General features: G+C 41.8%; 1 protein-coding gene across 2 annotated transcripts in view; it reads right to left on the reverse strand.

The window, feature by feature from the left end:
• Positions 1-15,361, reverse strand: part of TOX (thymocyte selection associated high mobility group box) — a 302,827-nt gene extending 287,466 nt beyond the window's left edge. Inside the window, exon 1 of one of the 2 annotated variants that reach the window (XM_090040035.1) lies at positions 14,449-15,361. In XM_090040035.1, the coding sequence (XP_089896161.1) occupies positions 14,449-14,553 (105 nt within the window). In that variant the 5' untranslated portion in view covers positions 14,554-15,361. The remainder of the gene's footprint in view (positions 1-14,448) is intronic. The other variant, XM_090040036.1, reaches the window with a different exon arrangement.
• Between the last annotated feature and the right edge of the window lie 11,565 nt (positions 15,362-26,926).

The raw sequence follows: 26,926 nt of genomic DNA on the forward strand, positions 1-26,926 counted from the left end.
ATAAGTGAAAACTTAACTGAAGCAACTCCACCCTATTTTGTTCAGGGTTAAAATCTTTTAGGCCAATTACAGACATTCAGTTTCTATTAGAATTGTCATTCTTCCAGCTGAAACCAGAAGGGTGTAAACATTCAGGCTCTTTCTCCCAGAGCAATAATGGCCCCTCTCGAAGAAAAATAACCCAGCAGTGAAAAGGGTTAAATCATGCCCAAGACAGTTTATCCTGGGAAACTGAATATCTATGTAATTTCCCCTGGTTTAACTCCTCTTGGGGACCAGAGCGCAGCTAAAGGGCAGGCTCCATGCCTTCCCAAACCTAAGGTCACTCAAGTCTTGGAAACGCATGGGAGCAGCTGCTCCCCTCCCCTCTCAGGGCATTTATACATGTGCTACAGGAGGGGGTGGGGAAGGCACTTCAATTACAGTGGATCTAAGAGCTTCCAGAGCTTTGTTGTATAGTCTGAGTGCTCCCCCCACAACTTCCCTGCACTCCTCTGTACAGGGACAAAGAGCTATTCTCCTGTGGGGGAGAACCAGGAGGGTTCCCACTATGGCAGAATGCCCCCTCCTGCCAGTCAGCTAATTGGTGGGATGGAAGGGCATTGTCCCAGGGCAACCCCCCCCCCCCAAAAAAAAAAAACCAACCATCTCAGGGCTGTCTGTGGTAGCTACTGCTTCTCAGGAACTGACACTTGACCACCTGCCCCCTTCCCAGGCAGGGGAGAGGACAAGTTGTCAAGTAATGGACTCCCCTAAGGGTAGGGATGGCCCAAGGAGCAGCCCTCCCCAGCTATGAAGCTCTCCAGCCACAGGGCTGGTAAAACATGTGTATAGTTCAGCTCCTGGGCTGTTTTTCTACCAGAAGAAATGTCATCTAGTAGAAAGGAACATCTGTGTGCAGCCTTAAATTAGCTCTAACTTTAGAGTTATTACTGGGCTTCTACTGCAGAGCAGCTGAGGTGTGATAAAACCCATTGTCCTGTTAACTGCAAGCATGGACAGGGAATGGAGGACTCTATAAAACTTAGAACCCCACTCCTACCTGCCACAACCTCCCCTCACAACCCCTAGTTTGGAAACTGCTACTCTAGTGACAGAAATTTGTGCCACAATGTTGAAGTATGGGATCAGACCCTGCTCTAGATGTACAACAAGGATGGATAAATGCAATCCATTCTGTTTGAAGTAACTGCATACAGAAAAGGGTACATTAAAAGAATATTGTTTTTGTTGCACTCAAAAAAAGTTAGGAAATGTTAGACAGTGTTAATTCAAACTTCTTGTGAATGCATACTCAATATAGTATCAACTATATGATCACAGTCTGTTCTACAAGAATCCTGCCTTGTACTGAAAGTACAAGAAAAAAAGAGAATAGAATCAAAGCTCTGTAAGTATCCATAGATGCGGCATTACTGATGTTTTAATGCTTGATTTTACAGTCTACCTAACACTCTTTAACTAAGGTTTTTTATGTACGTATAATTAAGGCAACACAAAGAGTCAAATTCATTTAGCGGTATCTCCATTGCCTTCACTAGACTTACCCCAAGAAAGGATTTTGTCCATTGTTGTCAGACTGCTAAAATCCTAAACAAAATCCTTATCATGGTAATGATTTTTTAAAAACAATACTACCACAGTTACTACGGTGATTTACATAAATAATTTAGGCGCTAATCTGAAATTACAGGTCTAGGGTGCACACTTCTATCTTTCCAAAGTCACTGAAAGGCTACATTTAATATCTAGCCCATTTCAAAAGACAAACAATGTATGTTTGGAAAAATTCAGTCCCCAACAAATTAGCATCTCAACCTGCAGTATTTACTGAGGCAAAGCTTCTATTAGATCCTGTGTTACCATCCAGTCCATAATACTTAACCAAGGATGGGAAATACATTAAAATTATCTCTAGGACAAAGTTTCACAGAAATTAAAAACATCGAAGTCCCCGATAAATCATGCATTTGAATGGGCCTGGGTAAAAGTAACTCTGAAGCTCTATACATAGTATGTTTGGCAGGACTGGAGCCTCAATATGTAGTATGTGTAGAAAGACTTGGTTTAGATTTAAAACACTACTCATTTGTCAATGTTAATGTTTATAACCTTTAGTCCTGAAGGTTACCAGAAACAGCAGTTTTCAATATATATTTTTGAATGGCAGAGAGAGTGGAGAAGTAATTGGCTGCCTTATGGGCAACAAAATCAAGCAAAACATTTTTAAAATATACTTACAATTTTGAAGTAGCATCATTTATTGACACACATTGTCATTTGCTGCCATTCAAGACCTTTGTAGAAGATTACTTGTGTTTGATCAGAAGCACAATGGGCTTAATGCAAGAGTAACTGGATGAACTTCTATGGCCTGAATACAGGGGATCTAATCCCCAAAACTGGAAAATATAGGAATTGTCTGCACTCTACATTTCCATGCTGTGTGAAAGCACACACCAAGGAGAAACTACATTTAGTTGTAGCTGGGCCTGGATAACAGAGTAAGAATACTTAAGGCAGTGAACACTCCCTCTCAGAGCACTGAGAACCAAAAAACAAAAAACCAAACCACACAACCTGCATAACTCCTTACTCAAGATTTTAAGTAATGCCTCTATACAAACAATTGGGAATAGAATAGGAGTTCCATTAAAAAGTTTTGTAAGCCAGCATGGCCACTGTGTTTTCCATACTCATATTTTAAATGTAAACATAAAAAAATATGGCAGGTCATGTTTTCTAGTTTGTTTTTGTTTTAAAATAAAATCTGAAATCGATTTAAAACATCACACACAACAGCTGATATTATTGCTGTTAGTAATGGTAAAATTTTGTCTGAAATGCTGTTTTCCTAAGGCAAATGATTAAATGGATTTACCAATGTAACCATATAACAATGTTTTTCTTTTTCTAAAAGAAAAAAAATATATAAATGGCCCAATTTTGCTACTGAAGTTAATGGCAAAACCCCACAACTCATCTAAATCCACCACTGATGTGAGTGTTTTGCCTGAATAAAGGCTGTGGACAAGGCCCAATTGGTTTGAGAATGCCCATCACCACGGTATAAAAAAGTCTTATGTAAAGATACAAGATACTGAACAACAGTCTGCCTTAGTAAATGTTTCCACTGGCATTATTTTTTTTTAAATGATTTTGTTCAAAGCACTCTTCCAAAAAGTAGAAAGATAAACATATTTCTCTTAGCAAATGACACATGAAAAATACGTTCTGGCAAACTTTGACCAACTTAGAATAAAAATAATTTTACATAATAAAATACTTCTTAATTTTGTTACAACATTTTGTAAACTGATTAAACACATTTTTTCAGAAGAAAAAGTTCTATAACCACAGAATTCTTTTGCTTCAGTCCTCAATTGCATGCACATTTTTTCTCTCCTTGAAAATATATCCATTGCTTTCTTTTTTTTAAGAAGTATTTTTGGCATGGCTGACCTGTGGAGATATGGAGCTAAGCAGAGTCAGTGAATCCACTCACTCTGATATGCACACATGATATGCAATTAAAATCTCCATTCACATTCCTACAAGGTTGTCAATCAAGAGAAAAGCCTTTTTGACAACATTCAGTGAAGCGTACCAACTAACTGCTCAACAGGAACTTAAACAGTAACAGCTTTTGTTACCAGCAAGAATGGATTTTACCAAGATTGGTTTTAGTTGCTAAAGAAATCATTATGTTAAAAATTTTGGGGCTTTTCATTAAAAATGAAAATGTGTCACGAAGCTTTTGTATACAAAGCTATCATATCATGTAATACATGAGAGTTATCAGATGTGTGAAAAAAACTAACCATCTTGATTGTAGGAAACAATTTAACCTTTCACTTCTAGAACAATGAACAATGATTACAAGTCAGTATGTTGAAGAAAACAGAAATGTTTTTCTAGCTACATTTTACATCTGTTTGGTATGCATTAGAAAACATCATTTTCAATATTTTAAGGTGTTCAGTGACACCATAAAGCTGGAAAATGCTTCACTATCAAAGTGATCCAGTTCCAATGACTTATTAGCTAAAGACTGGTAAATGATGTGAACCAATTGTTGGTATTCAGAACTACCTCAAAAATTGCATTTTAATTTATGAGGCTGTCTAGAAATTATTATGCACATAAAATCTTTTCAGATGAACACAGAAGGTGCCATGGCTATAACTTACAGTTGGTTTTTAAAACCTAATCAAAGAATGTATACCTCATAATAGCATTAGTCTATGTTCAAAGCATAAATCTAAAAAATCAGGGTTCAGTATACATGCACATGCTGTGCTTGTAAATCTGCTGACCTGTGTTTTGAGGAACTTACCTGGGACTACACTTTTAAATCATGTAAATACTAGCAGATATTGAAATATTTGCCTTTTTATTTATCATAGTCTGTAACTGAAGAGAGAGCAGATGCATCCTGACTATTAACAGTCATGACAAATTGCCTTACTAATGAATGTTACACACTGAAAGTGCCATAACCGATTAAACTACAATTTTCCACTACCAGATAGAGAGAGACTTGGGAACTCCAGCAGTGGACAACTCTGATGTTCTGCCAACAGGCCTTCAGGGCACAGTGTGGTATTTAGAAAAACACACTATAAATTCCATATGAATATATTCTAAAAGACTATGTGTATACAACAGGTTTTAAAGAACATTAGATGAAACAGCTTAGGTTTGTAGCTGATGAGCCATATAAAATGGATGTGTTTTAACAATTTTACTATCATTACAAAGCTGTGTTAAAGAATATTCCTATTGGGTTTTTCTACCCCTCCTGTCCCCCCTTCTGAAACATTGCTTGTGCTTTGCATTTCACATAAAATCTTTCTTTTGTCAGTCTCTTTGTTGGTGCAAAATTGGCAGCAGTTCAAATTCAAAGTACTCCTATTCATTTACTGACCATTAAACCAATGTCATTCTAGTTCACATCAGCCAGAGAGCTAAGCTCTAAAAAACATAAAAGGCTTGCTTCACCACTGACGAATAATGTGTACATTTTTACAGAGCTTAAACCTTAATGCTTTGCCTGAAACTAACAATACAGTATATCTTATCATTCCTTTTTCACAAGCAGGCAGCTGCTGAAACGCTTGCCACTTCAAAATATCAATTGCTTGCCAGAGTTGTCCTCAACACACCCTGTCAAACTCATGTATATTGTGCAAAGAAAATGGTGCAGGACTGAAAGCTAGAAATTCTGTCAAATTCTGCTGGAAGGGTATGATGTGCAAAGAACAACATATGACAACCGTAGAGACTACAAACAATAGCAGCAAAGCTAGACACTACATATATCACAACTGTGCCTGTACATATTTTAATGTATTTATTTTATATTTAAAGCATGACAAATGTACCACTGTAGACTATGTGCTACACAAAATAGAAACCCTTCAGCTATTTAGGCTTTTTCATTTCTCTTCATGATGAAAACATAGTTGAATTTCTCTGCCCTCTGAACATTTGTTTGTAAATCAGACAGCAAAAAAACCCATAAGGTTTTCAAAATGAGTAACAGAAAACAAAAGACAATATGCTTCAAGATGAGAAAATGATATTTTGTTCAGTTAACACTTTTTGCTCCTCTCTGAGGAGCCATAGTCAGGGTTACCTTAAATACTATCTGAGGCTATGCTAGAGAAATACAATATCACTGTGCCCATAAATTACAGTATACCTAATTTTAATGCAGATAAGTGCTGGCCTATTGATTTGCATGTTTCCTTGGCAAAATGGAAATCCCATGTGATATGCTCTTTGTCTGTAGAAAATACATTTTGAAAAAACCTTTATGAATATACCAATCTATGCCAAAAGGGAAAATGTAAGAAATAAATAGGTTGATAATAAGTCATACATGAAGCCTGAAGACAAGTGAGGCCTGTGTGTACATGTGTGTGTGTAATGCACACATGCATGCACACACAGTTTTCACACACTTCATTATGGGTTTTTTAAGGGGCCCTGCCTACTAAAGTGCTTACCCCAAGAACTTTAAATTAAATGAGGAAAAATGAATGTTATTAAATTATCCAACACAACTAGTAAATCATAAAGGTGACCATAGATATACTAATCTTAAAGCAACCACAGACTACTGAAATAGAAAAACATATTTATGAGGGATGATTAGTATTAATCTACCCACAGTCCAACTTAAGGTGCAAAACCTTAAGTGTAAGTTTCATCTAGTGTCATTAACTGATATAATGCTACCTAAAATGAATAGACATGCTTTTAAGGTGTTAATAAATATTTTGGAAAGAGAATAGGTGTTTTAGGTGCTTGGGGGTGCTGACCTTTGCTGTGTTTATTAGTGGGACAATGATGCATTATTAACACACAGCAGCTGTACCTGAACTGCTGCCATGAACATAATAGCCTTTTATAGCCATCAGGGGAGTGAGATAGGAGGCCTTTATTAACCACTAGACATGATTAGCACATTATGTGAACTTTAGTAGGCAAATTATCTCTTATTGAAATATAATGTTGGTTATAACTAATTGTAAACATGATTTAAAAAAAAAAAACTTCCCAATGCAAAACTAAGTTTCACTGTCATTTGGAAATCATTGGCTAGCAAGCTACAAAAAAGTGAAGTGTTCCTTCTGCTCAATCTGCTAAAACAACTATGTCTTAAAGATTGAATCTACCAAGGTAAATCTATCAAAGTAGAAAGGTTTCATTCTAATTTTAGATATAAAACAAAATATATAAATGAAATGTTTCCAACATAAGTAACACTTTTAACAAAAAAATCTGTTTGTGTGTGTGCGTGTGTGTGTATGTGCATGTATAAAACAGATCTTATATATCTGCTTGTAATCTTAATATATTACTATATTATGTTATATATTATAATTTGCAATATTTATATTATATATTGGTATACATATGTGTTCTATTAAGATTACACTCATTTCTTAAAAAGATTCATTTTGAGTAATTTTTAAGAGTTTACTTGAAAAAGTAATACTATAATTTACTTCAAAAAAAACTTAATTTTGGGAAAGGGATCCCATTAGCCATAGCAACTGAACACAGCACAGAGTCCATTATGAACAGTCTTTCATGCCCTAGTAGACAGTCATTAACATAAAATAAATCATTAGCTTTGATATGGAGCTTCTACTGTCTGCAGGTTTCTATGACTAATGTTCATAACTGCATTTACCAAAGGATATATTATACTATTTGAAAGGTTACCTTCCTATTTTATTATGTATACCTTTTCATTACTTATTTTTCTGATACAAAATGGTGTACACGTAAGTAAAAATATTTTCTGCTTTATATAGACACAAACAAAATGTTTCAGCCTAAAACTGCTATATTAACAGGTAATTCATGCCACAACACAGGCTTTAATAAGTCTATTTGGTGTTTTGTTTTCTTTAAAGTACACAGTATGTATATAGAGAATGAAACAAGTATACATCTACTTTTATTTTGTGGCAGTAATCGCCTGTATATATCATCAGCTTCATGCCACTAACGTCATAACCTCTGACAGTCAGAAGGGTGGATATCACGTTCAAAGTTTGGGAGATATTTTTTGTATAAGCAATACGGAAGTGGGCTCCAGAACAGCTACCCTCAGAAAGGTACATTTAATAACAATTGGAGCGACTCTTCCTGAACCTTTACATCCATACAAACATCTGTAACACTATTAAAAGTCAAAAAAGTCTTACCAAGAAATTCACTCTCTTTGTTTACCTATCCCACCTGTACCTTTAAAAAAAGCCAAAAAATTATCTCTACCAATCAATAGTGGCATGACTGGCTAACAGTCAGGATGCAAATGCTTAGGTAATCTGACATTTTCCTGGACGTAACTTGGATTTGTCAGATGTTCAGGTAATTCAAGTGTGTTTTGTGACTTGGAAAGCCATGTGTTTCTTAGGAGGAAATTATACTATCAAAGTCTCTCTCAATCTACTGGCAGCCAATCAAGACGCAGTAATCCAACAGTTGAAGAAAAGTACTTATTTATATTGTACGTACAAATTAAAGTTTAGACACAAATAGCAATAGATCAAAACTATTAGATTCAAATATTAAAAATAAACTATACGGTATAAAACAAAGAGGGCAAGAGAACACCATCAATATTAAAGGTACCATTAACTGTCATAAAAACAATTTAGATGTGAAGATATCATTCCAAATCAGAAAATAACATTAAATCAAGCTTTTGGTTTATTTATGTCCAACTGATTAAGCCTGATTAACATGAAAAGGAGATATTGGGAGAAAGTAAAGATGAAAAGAAATTTGCTTCTCAGCAGCTGCTGCTCTGGAAAGCAGTTTTCGTTGCTGTTGTTGCTGACACCATGCAATCAGTGCCTAACCATAGAATATTACAATGTTGCCATTTTCAAACTAAATGCTGTAGGGGAAAATGTTATGACCAAGAAAATCTCATTCAGGTTAATGTGAATTCCATGTCTTAAAGTATCACGAAAGTGCTGCTATAATTAACAGTCTGTTGCCACTTCCATTATAAACTGCTAAGAAACATGGTTTATAACTCAGCTTTTTTTAATGAGAAATTATTCCTTGGGCAGAAAACTGGTACATGGGTTGTATAACAACTACAAAATGTTCAACTTGATTAGGGTAGATTTAAATTGAGCTTTTTATTATGTGTGGCCCACATTAGATATCCACAGAGTATGTGCCTGTATCACACAAAGAAAAAATTGCCCCTAAAAGTAACCACTTCAGAAACCTCAGGCTGACTGGACCTGGAGACTCTCCTCTCACCGCTAGAAAAGATACTTTCAGGTCAAGTTTACGTCATACTGGCAGAGCAGCTTTTAGCACCACTGTCAATGCTCTCTTTTGGGCTGGGCATCAATATAGGATTTCAGTCTCCAGAAAAAAGGCATACAGGCTATCACAAAAAACAAACATTTGCTCAGCTGGAAAGTCAAGTATAAGAATGAAGTGTTAAATACTGTCCATTTTCACATGCTTTCAAGGAAAGGCCAGATTTTTAAAAAGTTTGCAAGAATGTAGAGGCGCTATGCAGCCTTCTTGTAAACTGCTGAGTGCCAAAACCCTCCCTGATGTCAATACAAGTAAAGACTGTCCAGTTCCTCACAGGATCAAGCTCTTAACAAGGATGTGACTTTAGGTACGTCTTAAATGTAACAAAAGCACCAAAAAACTTGATTGCATTTAACTTTATTCTGTTCCTAATTGGGCACACCCAACCTTGAGCTCCTTTAACTTTTTATCTACAGACCTCAAAGACCAGTATTTTAAAGGCAACATTCCAGTGATAAATACATTTTGTAGTGAAATGACAAAATGCTGAGAGGCTCCTAAGGGTGCAGGATGTTTGTCAAAACAGAATATAGACTGTTCATGATTTAAAAATATGGCAGGAGAAAGTTTCTTCAAAAGTCCACATGTAAAATGTTTCCTATATACAAAATCACAACCATGTATTTTCTGAAATACTGGAACCCAGGCAGACATATTTGACATTTACATACAACTCATAATCTACATTCCAGAATCTAATCATCTTTACAAAAGAAGTTCATTTCACTTTCTTAACATGTGGCATTTCTCTGAAACTCAGTAGAAGGCTTTAAGCTCTAAAAATCAACAATAGATGAAAATACCATCATGCTTGTTTAATCTTCTAAGAAACACCAACAAAAATTAAGTGTGATACAGTAGGTGTTGAAACAGTTGTCTGAAGGGAAAAAAATCTAAAATAAAGGCGTGGATCTGCTTACCCACGATTATTCAAAAACTCTAAAATCCCTTTAAAAATTCTATTCCATGTTCCTAACATTTAGGAATTTCAGAACATAGTAGATGGTTGGTGAGCTAACATCAACAAAGTAGACTTTTGAAATACATAGTTGTGGGACATTTTGCACAGGAGACTATCTATGTTGTAGTTAGGCCTCATAAAATAAAATAGTATAAAATACTGTAAATATGTTTGTCTACTGAAGTCAAATTCCTAACAAGACTCTTTTATGCTTATAAAATAATACCTATCTTTTCCACTGTTTTCATGGTTACAGTGCCTTTTCATTTTGTTTAGTCTTTGATTTTTATTGTTTCATTTATACCCTGCTCTCTCTCTTTTTAAACAACTATATTCTAACTCTGTAATCAGGCTTGTTTTTCCTGATTGCATTGACAATTACCAGTGAGAACAGAGAGGATGAGTTGTAGATTTCTTTATTTTGAATTAGCTAGCAAATCATAGAAGAATCCAGTGCACAATTCCGCAAGCCTAACCATTGGGAGCAGTAAAGACCATTATTTTCTCTCCTACTGTTGGCAGGGGTCAGCATCCCTGTCATTAGCAGTGTCAAAATATAATTATATTACTGCTCTTTATAGGAACAGATACTTAACCAAACATAAAAAACACCACAGAGTTGTAAATATGAAAACTTTTCTTACAGTACTTACTGAAACAGTATTTGGAGATGATAGTAGAGGAGGAAACCAGAAGGAATACTATTGCTGTGTAGGTACATATATTGAACTGATGATCTGACATCTCCAAAAAGAACAAAACCCAAGATAATATTCTACTACTTAATTTGGACAGTGTGATCATCAAACATGATTTTTTTTTTGTAACACGCAGTTCAACTAAAAGATAATGTTACTTAAAATAGCTTTCAGTTGAATCAACCACTCTTATTAGCCTATAAATGTCAGAAATTCAATTATGTTTCAAGTTTCAAGAAGTAAAGTTACCCCAATTCTAAATCTGTCTGTCCAGCCTATGAGTTCTACTATGTTATTTCAAAGCTGACCTATATACAGCAGCATACCATCCATTCTGTCTGTTTGTACAAGAGATACCTCACACAGTTGCCATAACCAACATTGTTTGCATTGTTCTCTCACTTTTCTCCCTCCGTGGGATATGTGATAAAAACAGGAAAAGTCAGCATAGTGATATATGCAAAACATAATGTGCTTGAACAGTAAATAAAGGAACAGAAGTCTAAACTGTTTAGAATACTATTTTAAGTTGATAAAACAAAGATCTAAGCAGTCTTTGAAACAAAGACTGCCACTTGAAAAGCAGCAAAGATGGGACAGTGAATCCACATTATTGCATTTTCTTTCAAGAAAACATCACTATACCGATTGTTTCTGACCACAGACATACATACCAAATACAATTCAAATGTTTATATTTTTGAACTGCTGACTGATATGCCATTAAAAAGTATCTGTTCTTTAATAAAAGAAAAGTTATAGGAGCATTTATAAAACTTCATTGTCCCTATTTGAGGAACACATTCTAAATTAACAGAAGTTTAAACAGAGTAAGCACATCGCAGATGGAAAAAAGTTAATAAAAAATCTTTACCATTTATCTTTAAAAAACACAGAATTAAGGGGCTAAATCCACCAGTCAGTACCCAATCAAAACTTCCACTGACTTCAAAGGGAACAGGATCCAGCCCTGAATGAGGATTTCAGTGTTCAGCCCAAGGTAAATGACACCAAACAAGACCAAACCATCATCCTTCTCTGGAACATTTGTCAATCACTCCCACAATGAATACTTTTGCATTTAGAGATTAACTGTTAAACAGACCACCAAGCTTACTGAAGACAAAATTCTATGGGCCTCTGCCTGACACTGAAAACTCTCATCATGAAAATGAGCGACAAATAAATATTTTTCATACTACTGAATAATTACAACAGAGTAGACAAGATTTTGCAGCAATGTTAATCATGCTGATTGGAGGGACTGAGGGTAGAGGTAGAAAATGAAATATCCAGTAACTGCATGCCTCTCAGGGGCCTAACAAGCCTACTCAAGTCCATTTAATGCAATCCATGACCAGTGTCCAAGACAGTGATGGAGAGATGTGTTCCTCCTGAAATCGGTATCTTACATGTAAAATTTCCAGAATGTTGTTTCCAAGCAGAAAATGATGCCTTGTGTCATGTATTTTAAAATACATTATCAGTCCAGAATAAGTTAAATAGAAGAGCTGCAACTTGTCTACAGAATGAGTGCCTCATCTGCATTTAAAAAGAACAGTTTGCTCCTTCATACATGGCATGACTTAAAAAGGAGCTTCAACCAGCTAGTAAAGAAATTCTGAAAATGACTTTCTAAATTAATTTATTCGATTTGCAGTGCAACCCACCAAAATGATTTAAAGCACTTAATTGGAAAATGATTTAATATATTAAAGTAATTCCTGATTTTCCAAAGCATTTAACTTTTAAATTAAATCTAGCCCACTATCTCAAGAATGATGAGAGAAATGTGTATTCAAGTCATTACCTTCTTTTTGAAGCTTTAAATCAACTGATACGTTTAATAACGTTTGTCCGGTTTCATTGCCAAATCAGTCTTCAGATACTTGGTGCTTATGCCTTTAATTCTACCCCAGGCTTCTTATAGGCCAACATTTGAAGGTTACAATTTACAATAAAAGGGAATACGGAAAACATTTTCTGTGGCAAGTCAGAAACAAAAGTTGTACCTCGGTTATCACTATGAGCAGTTAAAAGGTAACACATGCACTCTTGCATGCAGCTGGTCCATTCCCACTATACAAAGTTCTCACTTTTCCCAAACTTCTCCTCATCTGTGGGGCAGCCTGTAGGGATACTGCAAAACATGACTGCTACCAGCAACTGTACCATCCACAGACATCCATCACAAAGGACCAGCTTTATCCCTGAATTCTTTAACCTGAATTCTGGTGAGAACCAGAGAGTTACACTAAGGATGTATTTGGTCTTTTTTTTCTTTTTTCTTTTTTTTATGGTGTGAATGCTAGGTTAGACCATGCTGGACTTTTTTCTGGAAACCAGGGGTACTTTGTCCCAGAGCTTCAGCATCCATTTTTAAATCAGATACATTTTATCTGATTGTTGACTTTTATTCCTGAATCTATGGAGCCGCTGGCTCTAAATATCTGTATGACATGCGAAACCAGCATGACAATGGACAAGCACACAACACAGCAGTGTGTTCCAGTGAGTTTCAATGCCCCTCAATGGGACTGCACTAGGCATCTTGCCCGTTCAAGAGGGTGCGCTGCAGAGGCTGGGTGGCAACAAGCGGGCACAGAACAATCGGAAAGAACCAGTCCTAATGCAAGTCTCCTTGCTGACTAACAAGCAGCAGAGTTTAGGCTACAAAAACATCTGCTGCAGCTTGCAACAACAGACTTCCAAGCCAGATTTTAAACAAACGCGTGAAACTCACAGGTTTAAACAAATCTTTATAGAAGTACTTGTTCACAGCTTTCTCCCCTGGTGGGGGTGTGCTCAAGGAGTGCTCTGGGTAGCTCACACTTCCTGATGATTTCTTATGGCCAGAATATTATTCATGTGCAAAGCCATTCCACAACAGCAGAGAAAGTGCAGATCATGCATAAAATACCAGCTGGCTCATGCCACAAGAGAGGGTAACAATGGAAAGAGCCCTAGCCTCTTGTTCATGGGCAAAAGTAATGCAAAGTGCTCCAGGATCACAGCAGCAGAGTGCAAGAAAACCCAGTGCCCAGGTTTCTTGCAAATAATACCAGCCTGCTTTGCAATTCCTCCTTCTCCCAGCCTCTTGCCCTCAACTTCTCTCTTCTATTTACAGCGATTTAAGCAAGCTGCAGGGGGATGAATAATGCACATGCACAGCCAGTGCAAAGTTGATCTTCTGGGCTCCACAAACTTGTCACTCTTTTGATTTTGTACAACCCCTCCCTATCACATTGCTAAATGCTGGCTTTTGCCAAGGCTTTGACACATGAACTGAAGAGCACACATTGGGAATTCTGCCTTTTTTTTTTTTAAAGGAAAAATCAGAGTTTGTTTGCAAAGGTGATTTTGTTTTTTTGTTTCTAATAAAGGGAGCAGGCAACCTGGGGATGTCTCCCACATGGGCACCCCTTTTCACCTTGTTTCTCAGAAAGCAACGGTGGGAATAGCAACTTAAAGACTTCAGCTGGGGAAAGAGGTTACATACACACACACACACAGCAACAACAAAAAATTACTTGGTGCACCAAGAATTACTGCACAACACGCCCGCCCCCAAACTATTCTGGGGTTTTATTTTAAGACTCCTTCCACAACAGACAGAGAAACAGATACACCCCTGGGTTGGCTCCCAGCAAGAAAGGTAGGGCTGGAGCAAACGCTGTTTACTCTTTCCCCCTGCACCATAGGGGCATCTATCTAGGACCCCCCCCCGGGGGGCTTGCTTGAAATACAGCACTGCCCTACTGAAAACAAACATGAAACCCCCTCCGACAGCGCTTTGGGGTGGCTGCTTTTGCCTGCATGTGCAGCCTGCTAAGACAGAGCTCCCCATTCATGCAACAACAACACAACAGGCACACAACCAAGAACACTGAGCAAACACCTCGAAGAAAACAAAACACGAGTCACCTTGTTGCAATAGTAGGGGTCCAGGCAGGGAGAAGGTCCCAGGCAAGGAGTATCAGGAGCGGCTGCAGGCTGTGGTGGCGGTGGTGAATAAAATCTTACGTCCATTGCACTAAAACATCAAGCAAACTCCTTTCCCCCTCCCCGCCTTTTTTTTTTTGTTTGGTTTTGTTGGACACCCCTCTCTCCTGGTGTATGGGTGTGTGTATGTGAGTGAGAGAGAGAGAGAGAGAAAGGGTGAGTGTGTGTAGATGCAAAATAAAATAATAAAAAAACAACAAGGTTGAGGAGGCTCAGAAAGAGGTGCCTGAGTTTAGGAGTGAAAGAAACACCTTCCCTGCCTCACATCCGTTTGTGGTTTTGCAAAGAAGAAGAAAAAAAAGAAAGAGAGAGAAAAAGAAGAAAAAAAAACTCTGCCAAAAAAGCACCAATGTGCAGCTGTCTGCAAGAGAAACAACAAGCCCTCCTTCTTCTCCTAGAGCAGGGCAGGTAACTTGGAGTACTTATTGTTTTCCCCACACACACGCAACTGGGCTCGCTCGCTCTATTTGGATTCTCGGAGTTGGTGCCTCTCTCTTTCTTTCTCTTTCTTGTCTGCTGGATTTGTGGTTTTATTTGGGTGCTGCTTTATTTTCTTTTCTCCACCTTGAGAAGTGGGGAAGGGAGGAAAACAAAACAAAAAATAATAATAATAATCAAAAAGCGACTGCCCGCCCAGGGAGGAAGGGGGGCAGAGACGAAGGCGCTGCGCGCGGAATGGCTGCCCCGCGCCGCTGCCTGGGCGGAGGAGGAGGACGAGCAGAGGGACGCGGTACGGTGCGCTCCGCTCCCGGACTCGCGGCTCCCTCCGCTTCACACAAAGGGGCTGGCGAGTAAAGGGCCATTTGCGGCCGCCGCGGCCGGGAAGGCAGAGAGGGGGCGCTGCAGCACCCCCCGCCCGCTGCTCCCTCCCCTTCCTTCCCATCCCGCCTCCGCCCTCCCCCCAGCCTGCCCGACCCCTGCTAGTTACTATGGTACCTCCTCAGCGCAGCGCGGCGCAGCGGCGGCGGCGGCGGCTGGCCGGACCTGAGGAGCCAGAGGAGGAGGGAGGGGGCAGGAGCAGGAGCAGGAGCGGGGGAGGGGGAGGGGGAGGGGGAGGGAATCAAAGCCGGGGGAACATAAAGGGATGCCACTCGTGGGACTTGAGAACGAGGGCTCCCAGCTTTCTAGTGCTGGCACAGTCTCTCCTGCGTGGCCTTGGCCAAGTCACTTTAACTTTGTCCTGGCTGTCTCAGATTCTCCTGTGTGGCCTTGGCCAAGTCACTTTATTTACCATTGTCCTGGCTGTGTCACAGACTTTCCCGTGTGGCCATGGCCAAGTCATTTTATCTAACTTTGTCCTGGCCGTGTGACAGGCTCTCCTCTCCATGTGACAGGCTCTCCTGTGCGCCCTGCCCTAAGTCACTTTATCTAACTTTGTCCTGGCTGTGTCACAGACTGTCCTGCATGGCCATGGCCTAGTCAATTTATCTTCATCTGTGCCTCAGTTTCCCACCTCTAACACAAAGACAATGGTGCTTCCTCATCTGAAAAAGATACATCCAGCAGCGGCTGCCCATGCACATACTCTCAGGATGGGGGTGCACCTGGTGATGCTGTCAGTTTTGTCCTTGGGGTTTCCTTTCTAAGGCCCCAGCTTGCGATGTAAGTGTAAAAAAAGAGATGCTCTCAGTCCACATTTGTAAAGTAAAAGTCTAGATTTCACCACTGCAGAAATGTGCTGACAGAGGTGACCCAAGTGCATGGCTCAGCCAACAGTAGTCAAAAAGAAAAACCCCAACGGACTATTTTTAAAATATCTTACACATTTTGGAGCTTGACTTATTTTTGAACACTTGGGGTTGGCACCAAACACGTCCATATTTACAGTAGGCAGGTAGATAAGGGTACAAAGTTTAAAGAGGAAGTGAGGAATTAGGAAGCAGGGAAAGTATCAAAACTGAGAAGGAAGAGGAACAAAAGTAGTTAGAAAGAAAAATGAGGGGGAGAAAAGTTAGAAGCATGAATAGAGGAAAGGCAGATGGATGGGGGGGAAAAAAAGAGGTAAAGGAGGGGAAACGGGAAGAAGAAGAATTTGAAGGTCACCCTGAGTAGATCCCAGTGGTTTTCTGTTGGATGACTGGGAGTTTTAGCGAAGAACAGGCAGATTATAAAGTAATACTAAACTGTAAGTGGAAGGATACAGGAAAGACAATTTTAGTAGATGTAAACATCACTGCAAAGCTAGAGATTTAAGATGGAAAAAAGGAACATGTCTTACTGGTTACTCGTTTAAAAAAAAAACTACCGACCTACACACAGATAAGCCTTGATGATCATTTCTAACGCGAGGGTGATGTTTACATTTACCAAATGCTCATATGATCATTTACCTTCATAAGATGTACAGAGTCCAAAGTACTTTTACAACTGTATGTACTTTTATGAACAAGTTTTCCACAAAAATTTCTTAGAAATGTTGAAAATAAGAAACTAAAATAAACGTTTCAAAATATTTGTTGGAATTTTAAGTGAAAAATCATGATCGCTAAATAAACAAAACAGGGTATATTATAAAAACCATTGATTTCTATTTAGTGGTTCAAACATTTTCATATCTCGAAGATTACATTAAGATAGGGATTGTGTTATGGCTTGCCTCTACATCCAGTTCCCTTTCCTATTAGGCACTGTAAAGCTTAGTTGGTAAGAAATACTTAGGGTAATATTAAAGAGACACTAGATAAAAAACGGGCCTGAAGCTAGGGGATTTTTTTTTTTAGTTTAGTTTAATTAATTAAAAATATCTGGCTATCTTCTATGTTGGCAACTCCCTCAATTACTTAAAGTCTTGGGATATTAGCTGATGTTCTTAAATCTCCATCTCCTGGCTTCATGTGATAAAGAAAGCATCTCAGCTTTCATTTTCTAAATAAAGTTTTTAGACCTTCAGGCTATGGAGAAAAGCTTGAAAATGTGATCCAAACACACCCTAAATGCTCAATGCCAGAAAGCCAACAAAAGAACCCAATATTATTTTAGAAGAATGTACCCGTTTTCTGGGGCTTAACTCATGATTTTAGAACACTTGGGATGGGTAATACTGAGAGCAGAAGCATTCTAAACTAGGCCACATATTGAAGGAGTGGCAGATGTTTCCTATGGTAAATGGCAGTCTGTAAACTATATAGTCTGATAAAGAGAATCAGAGACAGACTGCAAGCTTTGTGGAAAATCACCTCTAGAGAGAAGTTACTGTAATGTAGAAGTTGTGGTTTATCTTTCTGGTTTGTTGTGGAGAAGAAGAGTAGTGATATTGATAAAAGTTTCTCTAGGTCACTGATGCAGAGGTGAGTGAATATACAAGTGATAAAAGAGGAAATGATGCAAGAAGCAGAATAGGTTTTAACATATTTATCTGAAATATAGATTTCATAGACATTCGGGCTGGAAGGGACCCTGGACGATCATTGAGTCCAGCCCCCTCCCCAGGGGCAGGAAGTCAGCAGGGATCATAGGATCCCAGCAAGATAAGCATCCAAATGTGTCTTGAAGGCATTCGGAGTGGATGCTTGAACCACCTCCAGCGGCAGTCTATTCCAAACCTTCGGGGCTTGGATAGTGAATAAGTTCTTTCTTATCTCCAGCCTGAATCGGTCATGGTGGAGTTTGTGACCGTTCGATCTTGTCATCCCTTGGGGGGCTCTTGTGAACAGACGTTCCCCCAGATCCTGATGAGCACCCTTGATAAATTTATAGGTGGCCACCAGATCATCCCTGAGCCTGCGCTTTTCCAGGCTGAATAGCCCCGTTGCTCTCAGCCTCTTATATCATAAGGTCTGTTTTCCTGACCTCTGATCACGCGCATGGCTCTCCTCTGCACCCTCTCAAGCTTCTCCACATCCTTTTTGAATTGTGCAGCTGAAAACTGGACACAGTACTCCAGCTGCGGCCTCACCAAGAATGAGTACAGTGGGAGAATGACGTCCTGGGATTTGCTTGAGAAGCATCTATGGATGCAAGCCAGCATTTTGCTCGCTTTACTAGCTGCAGCATCACACTGAAGGCTCATGTTCATCTTGTGGTCAACCATGACCCCCAAGTCTCTTTCTTCCATAGTGCTAGCCAGTGTAGCTCTACCGAACCTATAAGGATGCTGCAGGTTTTTCCTCCCAAGGTGGAAAACCTTGCATTTTTCGGTGTTAAACACCATCATGTTCTCATCCGCCCATTTCATGAGTCTGTCCAGATCCGCCTGGATCATGCACCTGTCCTCAGATGTGGATGCTTTACCCAGAGTTTGGTGTCATTGGCAAACTTGACCAGTCCGCTTCTGACACCAATGTCCACATCATTGATGAAGATGTTAAATAGTATTGACCCTAGGACAGAGTCTTGAGGGACCCCACCAAGACGATTGGCTCCCATCAACCATCACCCTCTGGGTCCTACCACAGAGCCAATTCCCCAGCCAGTGGATCGTGGTGAGGTCGAGGCTGCAGTTAGCCAGTTTTGCCAAGAGGTGATCGTGGGATACCAGACCGAAGGCTTTTATGAAGTCAAGATTTCATAGACATTAGGGCTAGAAGGGACCTCGGAAGATTGAGTCCAGCCCCCCCGCCCAAAGGCCAGGAAGTCAGATATACAATGATATACAATGTCTATCTCTTCCCCCTTGTCCAGGTGATAAGTTACCTGGTCATAAAAGGAAATGAGATTGGTCAAGCAAGACCTACCCACAACAAACCCATGCTGGCTATCCCTCAGGATATTGCCTTCAGCTAGTCTGTTAAGGATGGCCTCTGATAATCTTTTCTAAGACCTTCCTTGGGATAGAGGTTAGGCTGATGGGCCTGTAGTTTGCCGGATCTACTTTCCTTCCTTTCTTGAAGATAGGCACAACACTGGCCCTCTTCCAATCATCAGGCACTTCACCAGAGCACCAAGAGCTCTCAAAGATCCATGCCAGGGGCTGAGCTATGATGCTCGCCAGCTCCCTGAGTACCCTTTGGTGTAAACCATCAGGGCCAGCTGACGTGAAGGTATCCAGCCTGTCAAGGTGTTCCTTCACAAGGTCAGTTTCGATGGAGGGCAAGGAGTCTCCCTCACCTGGACCTCCCTGACCCATAGTGGGCAGGGCCATCCCATGGGACTGGTGAAAAATTGACGCAAAGTACCCATTTAGGAAAAAGTTTCTTTTTCCTGGGAGTTGGTTTTCAGTTGCCCGATTTGGTTTAGCAGGGGTCCAATGTTGCCCTTGTTTTTCCTCTGGCTCCCCACATATCTAAAAAAGGACTTTTTATTGTCCTTGATATTTGTAGCTAGCTGGAGTTCCATCGCCTTGGCTTTCCTGGTTTGCTCTCTGCAGGTCTGGACCAGAACAGAGTGTTCCTCCTTGGTGGCGGTTCCAGTCCTCCATCCTTTGTAGGTCTTCCTTTTAAGATGCAGGAAGTCCTTAAAAGTTCCCTGGAGAGCCAAGGGGGCTGCTGTGCCCTTTTGCCACCTTTCCTCTGAGACGGGATGGACTTTGCTTGCGCATCCAGGATTGCTCCCTTAAGGAGCAACCACTCGTCCTGGACTCCCCTCTCCATTGGGTTGTGGTCTTTTAGGGCCTCTCTGACAAGCCTCCTTAGCTTGTCAAAGTCAGCTTTCCTGAAGTCGAGGACTTCTGTATTACTGACTGACTTGCCAGCTTTACAGCAGATGGTGAAGGTGATCAGCTCATGGTCACTGTCACTCAGCTTCTCTTCGATCATTAGGTCGCTGATTAGGTCATCCCCAGTTGCCAGTAAGAAGTCAAGCAGCACTTTACCTCTCGTCAGCCCATAGACTTCCTGTGTCAGATAGAGGTCATCCACACATGGGAGAAATATAATTGTAGGTGTCCATAACAAAGAAAAGTATTTCAGGTTTTCAAGAGTCTAACAGTTTAAAACTATACCATTTGGTTTTCATGGCACCAGAATTATTTTCAGCAATTACTAGAGCAAACACTTGGAGACTAGAAAAATGTTGCTACCTAGATGACTTGCGGTATGTACAGATCTTTGCAGGTCCTGATCTATGATCATGTGGCTTGCTTTAATCAATGTGATCATAGATCAAGTCTGGCTTTGTGCACACATTCTCTGGTACCAGCAGCTGCACTGGGAACCCAGTCTAAGTAAATCAGGGTGGAGGAGGGGACAGGTGGGATGGAGGGGAGGCTAGTGGGTTTGCTGTGGGGGGTGGTGGGGTATGATTGTCCATCTAGGCTAGGGGCAGAAGTTACACATAAACTGGTTTTAAGTCATCAGAAACTGGTTTAAACCTGTAACAGAACAGAAGTTCAGTGCACATAAACCAGTTTCAAAATGGCTGAAACTGGTTTAAGATAGGTCTGGTTGAATGTATGTATCAGACTTAACTGACTTGGGTCAAACTAGTTTATGAAACTTCTGCCCCAGACCTCTTCTTGGTTCAAATTAAATCAGAGTCCCCCAGCATGCTTTCCAGCCTGTGGCTGTGCTGTGCTGTCTGCTTCAACAGAGAAGGGTTTTGGGTATATGTGAAAAGAGGCAGGGACTGTCCCCCCACACCCAGCAAACCTTGGCTGGCGTCTGGGGCCAGGGAAGGGGGGTTTAACCCCCCTGAGTACAGAGCTGCCTTGCCCTTCTGAACTTACTGAAAGTTACTGCTGGCTGCAACAGCAGACTACAAACACCAGCGGCACCTGGAAGCAGGAAGAGGAAGTGATGAGCAACCCTGCAGAGTCCTGCTGGTGTGATGCTGGACTGCAAATCCTAGAGACCTCAGGGCAGCAGGAACAGGAAGTGCCAGAGAGCTGTGCTCTTGTGCCCCCTGGCTTCTGGCCTGAGCCACTGCAGGCATGTAGCTGCAATTCCTGAATCAAAGGTAAATGTGTATTCAGTTGTTTCTCAGTTTAATCTTCAGTTTAGACTAACCTGCAAAGACTGAATTGATTCATCCTTGGGCTTTATGACTATCCCAGGGATCTAAAAATAACCCAACCAGGAGAAGATGGTCTGGGGCAGGTAGGAAAAGTTCAGCCCTGGAGTTGAGGCAGCTGTGTTTTTCCAGCTCTGGGGTTGCACTTCAAAAGTCTATAGATGTTTGTAAGGTTAGGCTAAACCCATCTTCAGTCTAACTTAGTTCACCTCCTCTGGCCATTTTTCATCTAAGGTCCCTAAACGTCTGTACAGAGATTGGCACTTAAATCAACTTAACCCTAGTTAGGTCAATCCAAGTGCAATGTCTGCGTGTACCTTTAAGGATCAAGACATTAAGAACACCTAAGACATTTGGGACATTCATCTATAATGCTTGTAAAATTACACACTAGTACTTATTAATCTCTTAGTGTTCTTTTCTTCAGTGTAAAACATTCTCAAGGGTTTTCCTTGGTAATGCATATATGAAGCCTCAGGTTGAACAGTTAATGCTATTGTGGATTTTCCTTTTCTGCAGATTGAGATTGGGTATCTGTTTTCAGGTGGTAGAGAAAATTTATGTCAAAATTTGCCATCTTAAAACTACCTTAATAAAGATTATGCACAAGCCTTTTCCAGAGAAGTTGCAATGGACTAAAGAATGTCAACTAGCTTTTGAAACCATAAAGGGAAAGATGAACTGTATGCCTATCCTGAAGGGCCTTGATTTTTCAAAGCCATTCATTGTGCAAGTGCATGTCTCCAAAGTAGCCTTGGAAGAGATTTGTATACCAGAATACAGCAGCAGTGACTTTTGTGTTTCTGATAGAAATAGGAAATGAATGGCTTGAGAAACAAGAATTGCATCTGTAGATACAAAGTGGGTCTTGACTTCTTTCAGATACCATCTGCTGTGCTAAGAATTTCTGGTAAAGTCAGATCATTAGTGATATGGATGTATACATTAATTAAAATCCAAGATTATTAGTACAACACAGGTAAATTTCTTATCTGTATGATGGTACCCTTGGTGATGTTTGAGTCTTGAAGTGGGAGCGAGTGCACTTAGTGCCAAGAGAGCAAAAAAATATAAAAGTTCCATTGAGTAAATGAGAAACTGGCCCAATGTCTTTCACCTCACCAGTATACATCTGAAATCCAGTTTTATTCAGGATCTCAGACCACAGTGAGAGACCATCTATCCCAGGCATGGGCAATCATTTTCGCTGAAGGGCCAATTTCATTAGTTTTGGCAAGCTCAAGTGTAGCCCCACCCCTTAATAGGTGCCCTGCCACCTGGTCACCATCTTGGGACCAGCAGTCCTACCCCCGAACCCCTGAACTTTGTCAACAGAAGTCCCTCCCCTCACCCCAGAAGTACCCTGTTTGGGAATTGCCATCTTGTAACTGGAAAAACAAAAAATTATATACTAAAAATCAAACATCCACAATAACATATTTTAATTTTATTTTAAAATATATATTTTTGTCCTGATTTGTGTGTGTTTGCATCATGTATGTAGGGGTGATTGCATAATAGCTCAAAATTAAGTTGTATTCCTTTATATTGGAGGGGAGGATGTGAATGGGTATGTGTGGATGCGTGTCTATGTGCAGTGTGTGGGAGAGCGTGTAGGTATGGGGAGTTTGTAGGAGTGTGTTTGTGGGGAAGTGTATGTGGGTGGGTATGGGGTTTGTGGGTTGTGTGGAATGGGAGGGTGGGTGTGTGTTGGGACGTGTGGGTGCATTTATGTTATGGAGTACGTGTGTGTGTGTGTGTGTGTGCGCGCGTGTGGCAGTGAGCAGGGCTCCACCCAGAGGTGCCCAGTGGTGTGAGGGAGAGGGGTGTGTGGGGGGAATGTGGGGGAGGGTATGGATGGGTGCATTGTTTGTGGGGTGTGTGATTGTGTGTGGGGAAGGTTGTGGTTGTGGGATTTGCAGGGCAGGATTTGTGGGTATGGTGGGGTTTGCATCGGAGCCCCTCATGTGCACTCCCTTAAGATGATCAGCACCTGCCCCTACCCCGCAACAGCTCAGAGCCCACGCCCTGTGGTGCCTCCCCACCATTGCCAGCAGTGCGCAGCCCCAGCCCTGACCTGTGCCCACACCAGACTGACTTTGGCAGGAGCAGACCAGCTAGAACCTGGGCATAGCCCCAACCCCAACCTGCCCCACACCTGCTCTATGCAGCCAGCCCATGGTGCATCCCACCGCCCCCTGGGCATGCAGTGGGGCTGGGGCAGCTCCACAGCTGGACGGCCTTTCTCGGCAGACCAGGTGGCAGTAGCTTCTTCCATCTGCTGCTGCTGCTGGCCCCAGCCCTATGCTACCTGTGACCTGTGCCACATCCTGACCCGGCACACCCCACACCTACTCCGGACTCTCCTGCTCATGCTAAACAGTGGAAGCAGCAGCACCCACCAGGCAAAAACTACTACTTGGCATGGGAGAAAAGTTGTCCCGCCCCCTAGCTGAACCACTAACAAGGATATATGAGCACTCATGGTGCTTGGGTCAGGTCCCAGAGGATTCAAAGAGGGACAATGTCATCCCAATCTTTAAGAAGGGGAGGAAGGAGGATCCAGGGAACTATAGACTGGTCAGCCTTATCTCTATCCCAGGGAAAATCCTAAAAAAAAATTATCAAGAAACACATCTGTGGGAGCCTTCTGGCTAACGTGATGTGGAGGGGCAACCAACATGGGTTTATAGCAGGCAGGTCCTGCCTGACTAAACTAGTTTCTTTTTATGACAAGGCCACCAAATGTTTAGATGCAGGAGTCAAGGTGGATGTTATCTATCTGGACTTCAAGAAGGCCTTTGACACGGTATCCCATAACATCCTTATTAATAAACTGAGGAAATTTGCAATGGATGATTATACAGTAGAATGGGTAGCAAACTGGATCAGGGGTCGCAATCACAGGGTGGTGGTGGATGGGTAAGTGTCAGCCTGGAAAGATGTGTGCACTGAAGTCTCATGGAGGGCTCAGTTCTGGGGCCAGTGCTGTTCAACAACTTTATCAGTGATCTGGACGAGGGGGTGGGAAGCACCCTGTCCAAATTCGCGGACAACACTAAAATATCATAGAATCATAGAAGTAGGGTCGGAAGGGACCTTGTAGATCTTCAAGTCTGACCCCCTGCCTGGGCGGGAGAAAAACTGGGCTCAAATGACTCCAGCCAGGTAGGCATCAAGCCTCTTCTTAAAGATCCCCAGGGTAGGAGCCAGCACCACTTCCCTTGGAAGTTGGTTCCAGCTCCTAGCCACCCTGACTGTGAAGTAGTTCTTGCGGATGTCTAATCTAAACCTACCCTCCAATAATTTGTGTCCATTATTCCTTGTTATGCCAAAGGGCGCTAGGGGAAACAGTGTCTCCCCCTAACCCTTCTGGTCCTCCCTAGTGAGTTTAAAGACAGTCACCAGGTCCCCCCTCAGCCTTCTCTTGTGAAGGCTGAACAGGTTTAGGTCCTGCAGTCTTTCATTGTACAGTGTGCCCTGTAGTCCCCGGATCATGCAGGTGGCCCTCCTCTGGACCCTTTCAATGTTGTCCACATCCCTCCTGAAATGGGGTGCACAGAACTGGACGCAGTACTCCAGCTGTGGCCTGACCAGTGTCACATAGAGGGGGAGGATCACCTCCCTGGCTCTACTTGAGATGCACCTGTGGATGCACGACAAGGTCTGGTTAGCCCTGCCAACCGTGACTTTGCATTGTCAGCCCATGTTCATCTTGGAGTCAATAATGACTCCAAGATCCCTTTCTAACTCCGTGCTCTTAAGAAGGGAGTTTCCCATTCTATAAGTGTGCTGCTGGTTTCTACTCCCTAAGTGCAGCACCCTGCACTTGTCAGTATTGAAACGCATCCGGTTTATGTCAGCCCACTCCTGTAACCTATCCAGATCTTGCTGCAATCTTTCCCTCCCTACTAGCGTGCTCACCTCACCCCAAATTTTGGTATCATCAGCGAATTTAAACAGGTTGCATTTCACCCCATGGTCCAAATCACTGATGAAGAAATTGAACAGCGCAGGCCCAAGGACCGAGCCCTGGGGGACTCTGCTGCCCACTTCCCCCCAGGTTGAATATGACCGGTCCACCACCACACTCTGAGTACGACCCTTGAGCCAATCTGCAATCCATCTGACTGTGTAGGCATCAATGCCACAGTCGCCTAGTTTTTTAATGAGGACAGGGTGGGAGATGGTGTCAAAGGCCTTGCTGAAGTCTAGAAAGACTACGTCCATGGCGACACCTGCATCCATTGCCTTAGTGACCTGATCATAAAAGCCAATCAGGTTGGTCTTACATGACCTGCCCCTAATGAAACTGTGCTGGTTGCCCTTGAGCATCATCCCTGAAGCTGGCCTATCACAGATGTGCTCCTTGAGGATCTTCTCAAAGAGTTTCCCTAGGATTGAGGTAAGACTGATGGGCCTATAGTTGCTCGGGTCCTCTCTCTTCCCTTTTTTGAAGATGGGGACCACTGGAAGCTATCTTCCAGTCATCTGGCACCTGGCCCAAGCACCATGAGTGCTCGTAAAGCCGTGCCCATGGTGCTGCAGTAACCCCTGCTAGCTCCCTCAACACCCTGGGGTGGAGAGCATCTGGACCCGCTGACTTGAACACGTCCAGCCCCTCCAGAAGCTCTCTAACCTGGTCCTCCCCAACCTGAGGTCTGGAGGCGTTCCCCTTGAGTCCATCTGGCATCACAGCAGGGAAGTCCCGGTCCCTACACAAGAAAATGGAGGTGAAGAATTGGTTAAAGAGTTCCGCTTTCTCCTCTGGCGCAACCACCAGAGATTGCCCAGCGTGAATATGGGGTGAAGCTAACACCCTGGAAAGGAGGAACCAGATCCAGGGTGACCTCAACAGGTTGGGGAAGTGGGCAGAGAACAAAAGGATGCAATTCAATGACAAGTGCAAGGCGCTGCACCTAGGGAGGAAAAACTGCCATCATACCTATAGGCTGGGGGGTGACCTTCTCAGCACCACTGAGGCAGAAAGAGCTCTTGGAGTCACTGTTGACTCCAGGATGAACATGAGTCATCAATGTGATGAAGTCGTCAGCAGAGCCAATCGCACCTTGTCATGCATCCATAGATGTTTCACAAACAGGTCCAGGGAGGTGATTCTCCCTCTCTACATGGCATTGGTTAGGCCGCAGCTGGAGTACTGTGTCCAATTCTGGATGCCACAGTTCAAGCAGGATGCGGACAACCTGGACAGGGTCCAAAGAAGAGCCTTTTGCCTGATTGGAGGCCTGCAGGGAAGGCCTTATGAGGAAAGGCTAAGGGACCTTAACCTTTTCAGCCTCTCCAAGAGAAGGTTGAGAAGGGACCTTGTGGCGGCGTACAAAATCATAAGCAACACGAAGTAGGTGATGATCTGTTTACCAGGGCACTCCCTGGAATAACAAGGAGCAACGGCCATAAGCTATCAGAGAATAGTTTTAGACTGGACATTAGAAAAAAGTTATTGCCAAGGTTGCCAGGATCTGGAATGGGCTTCCAAGTAAGGTGGTGCTCGCCC

Source organism: Crocodylus siamensis, chromosome 3 (assembly GCF_052110815.1).
Source record: "Crocodylus siamensis isolate JL-2025a chromosome 3, ASM5211081v1, whole genome shotgun sequence".
NCBI lineage: Eukaryota > Metazoa > Chordata > Crocodylia > Crocodylidae > Crocodylus > Crocodylus siamensis.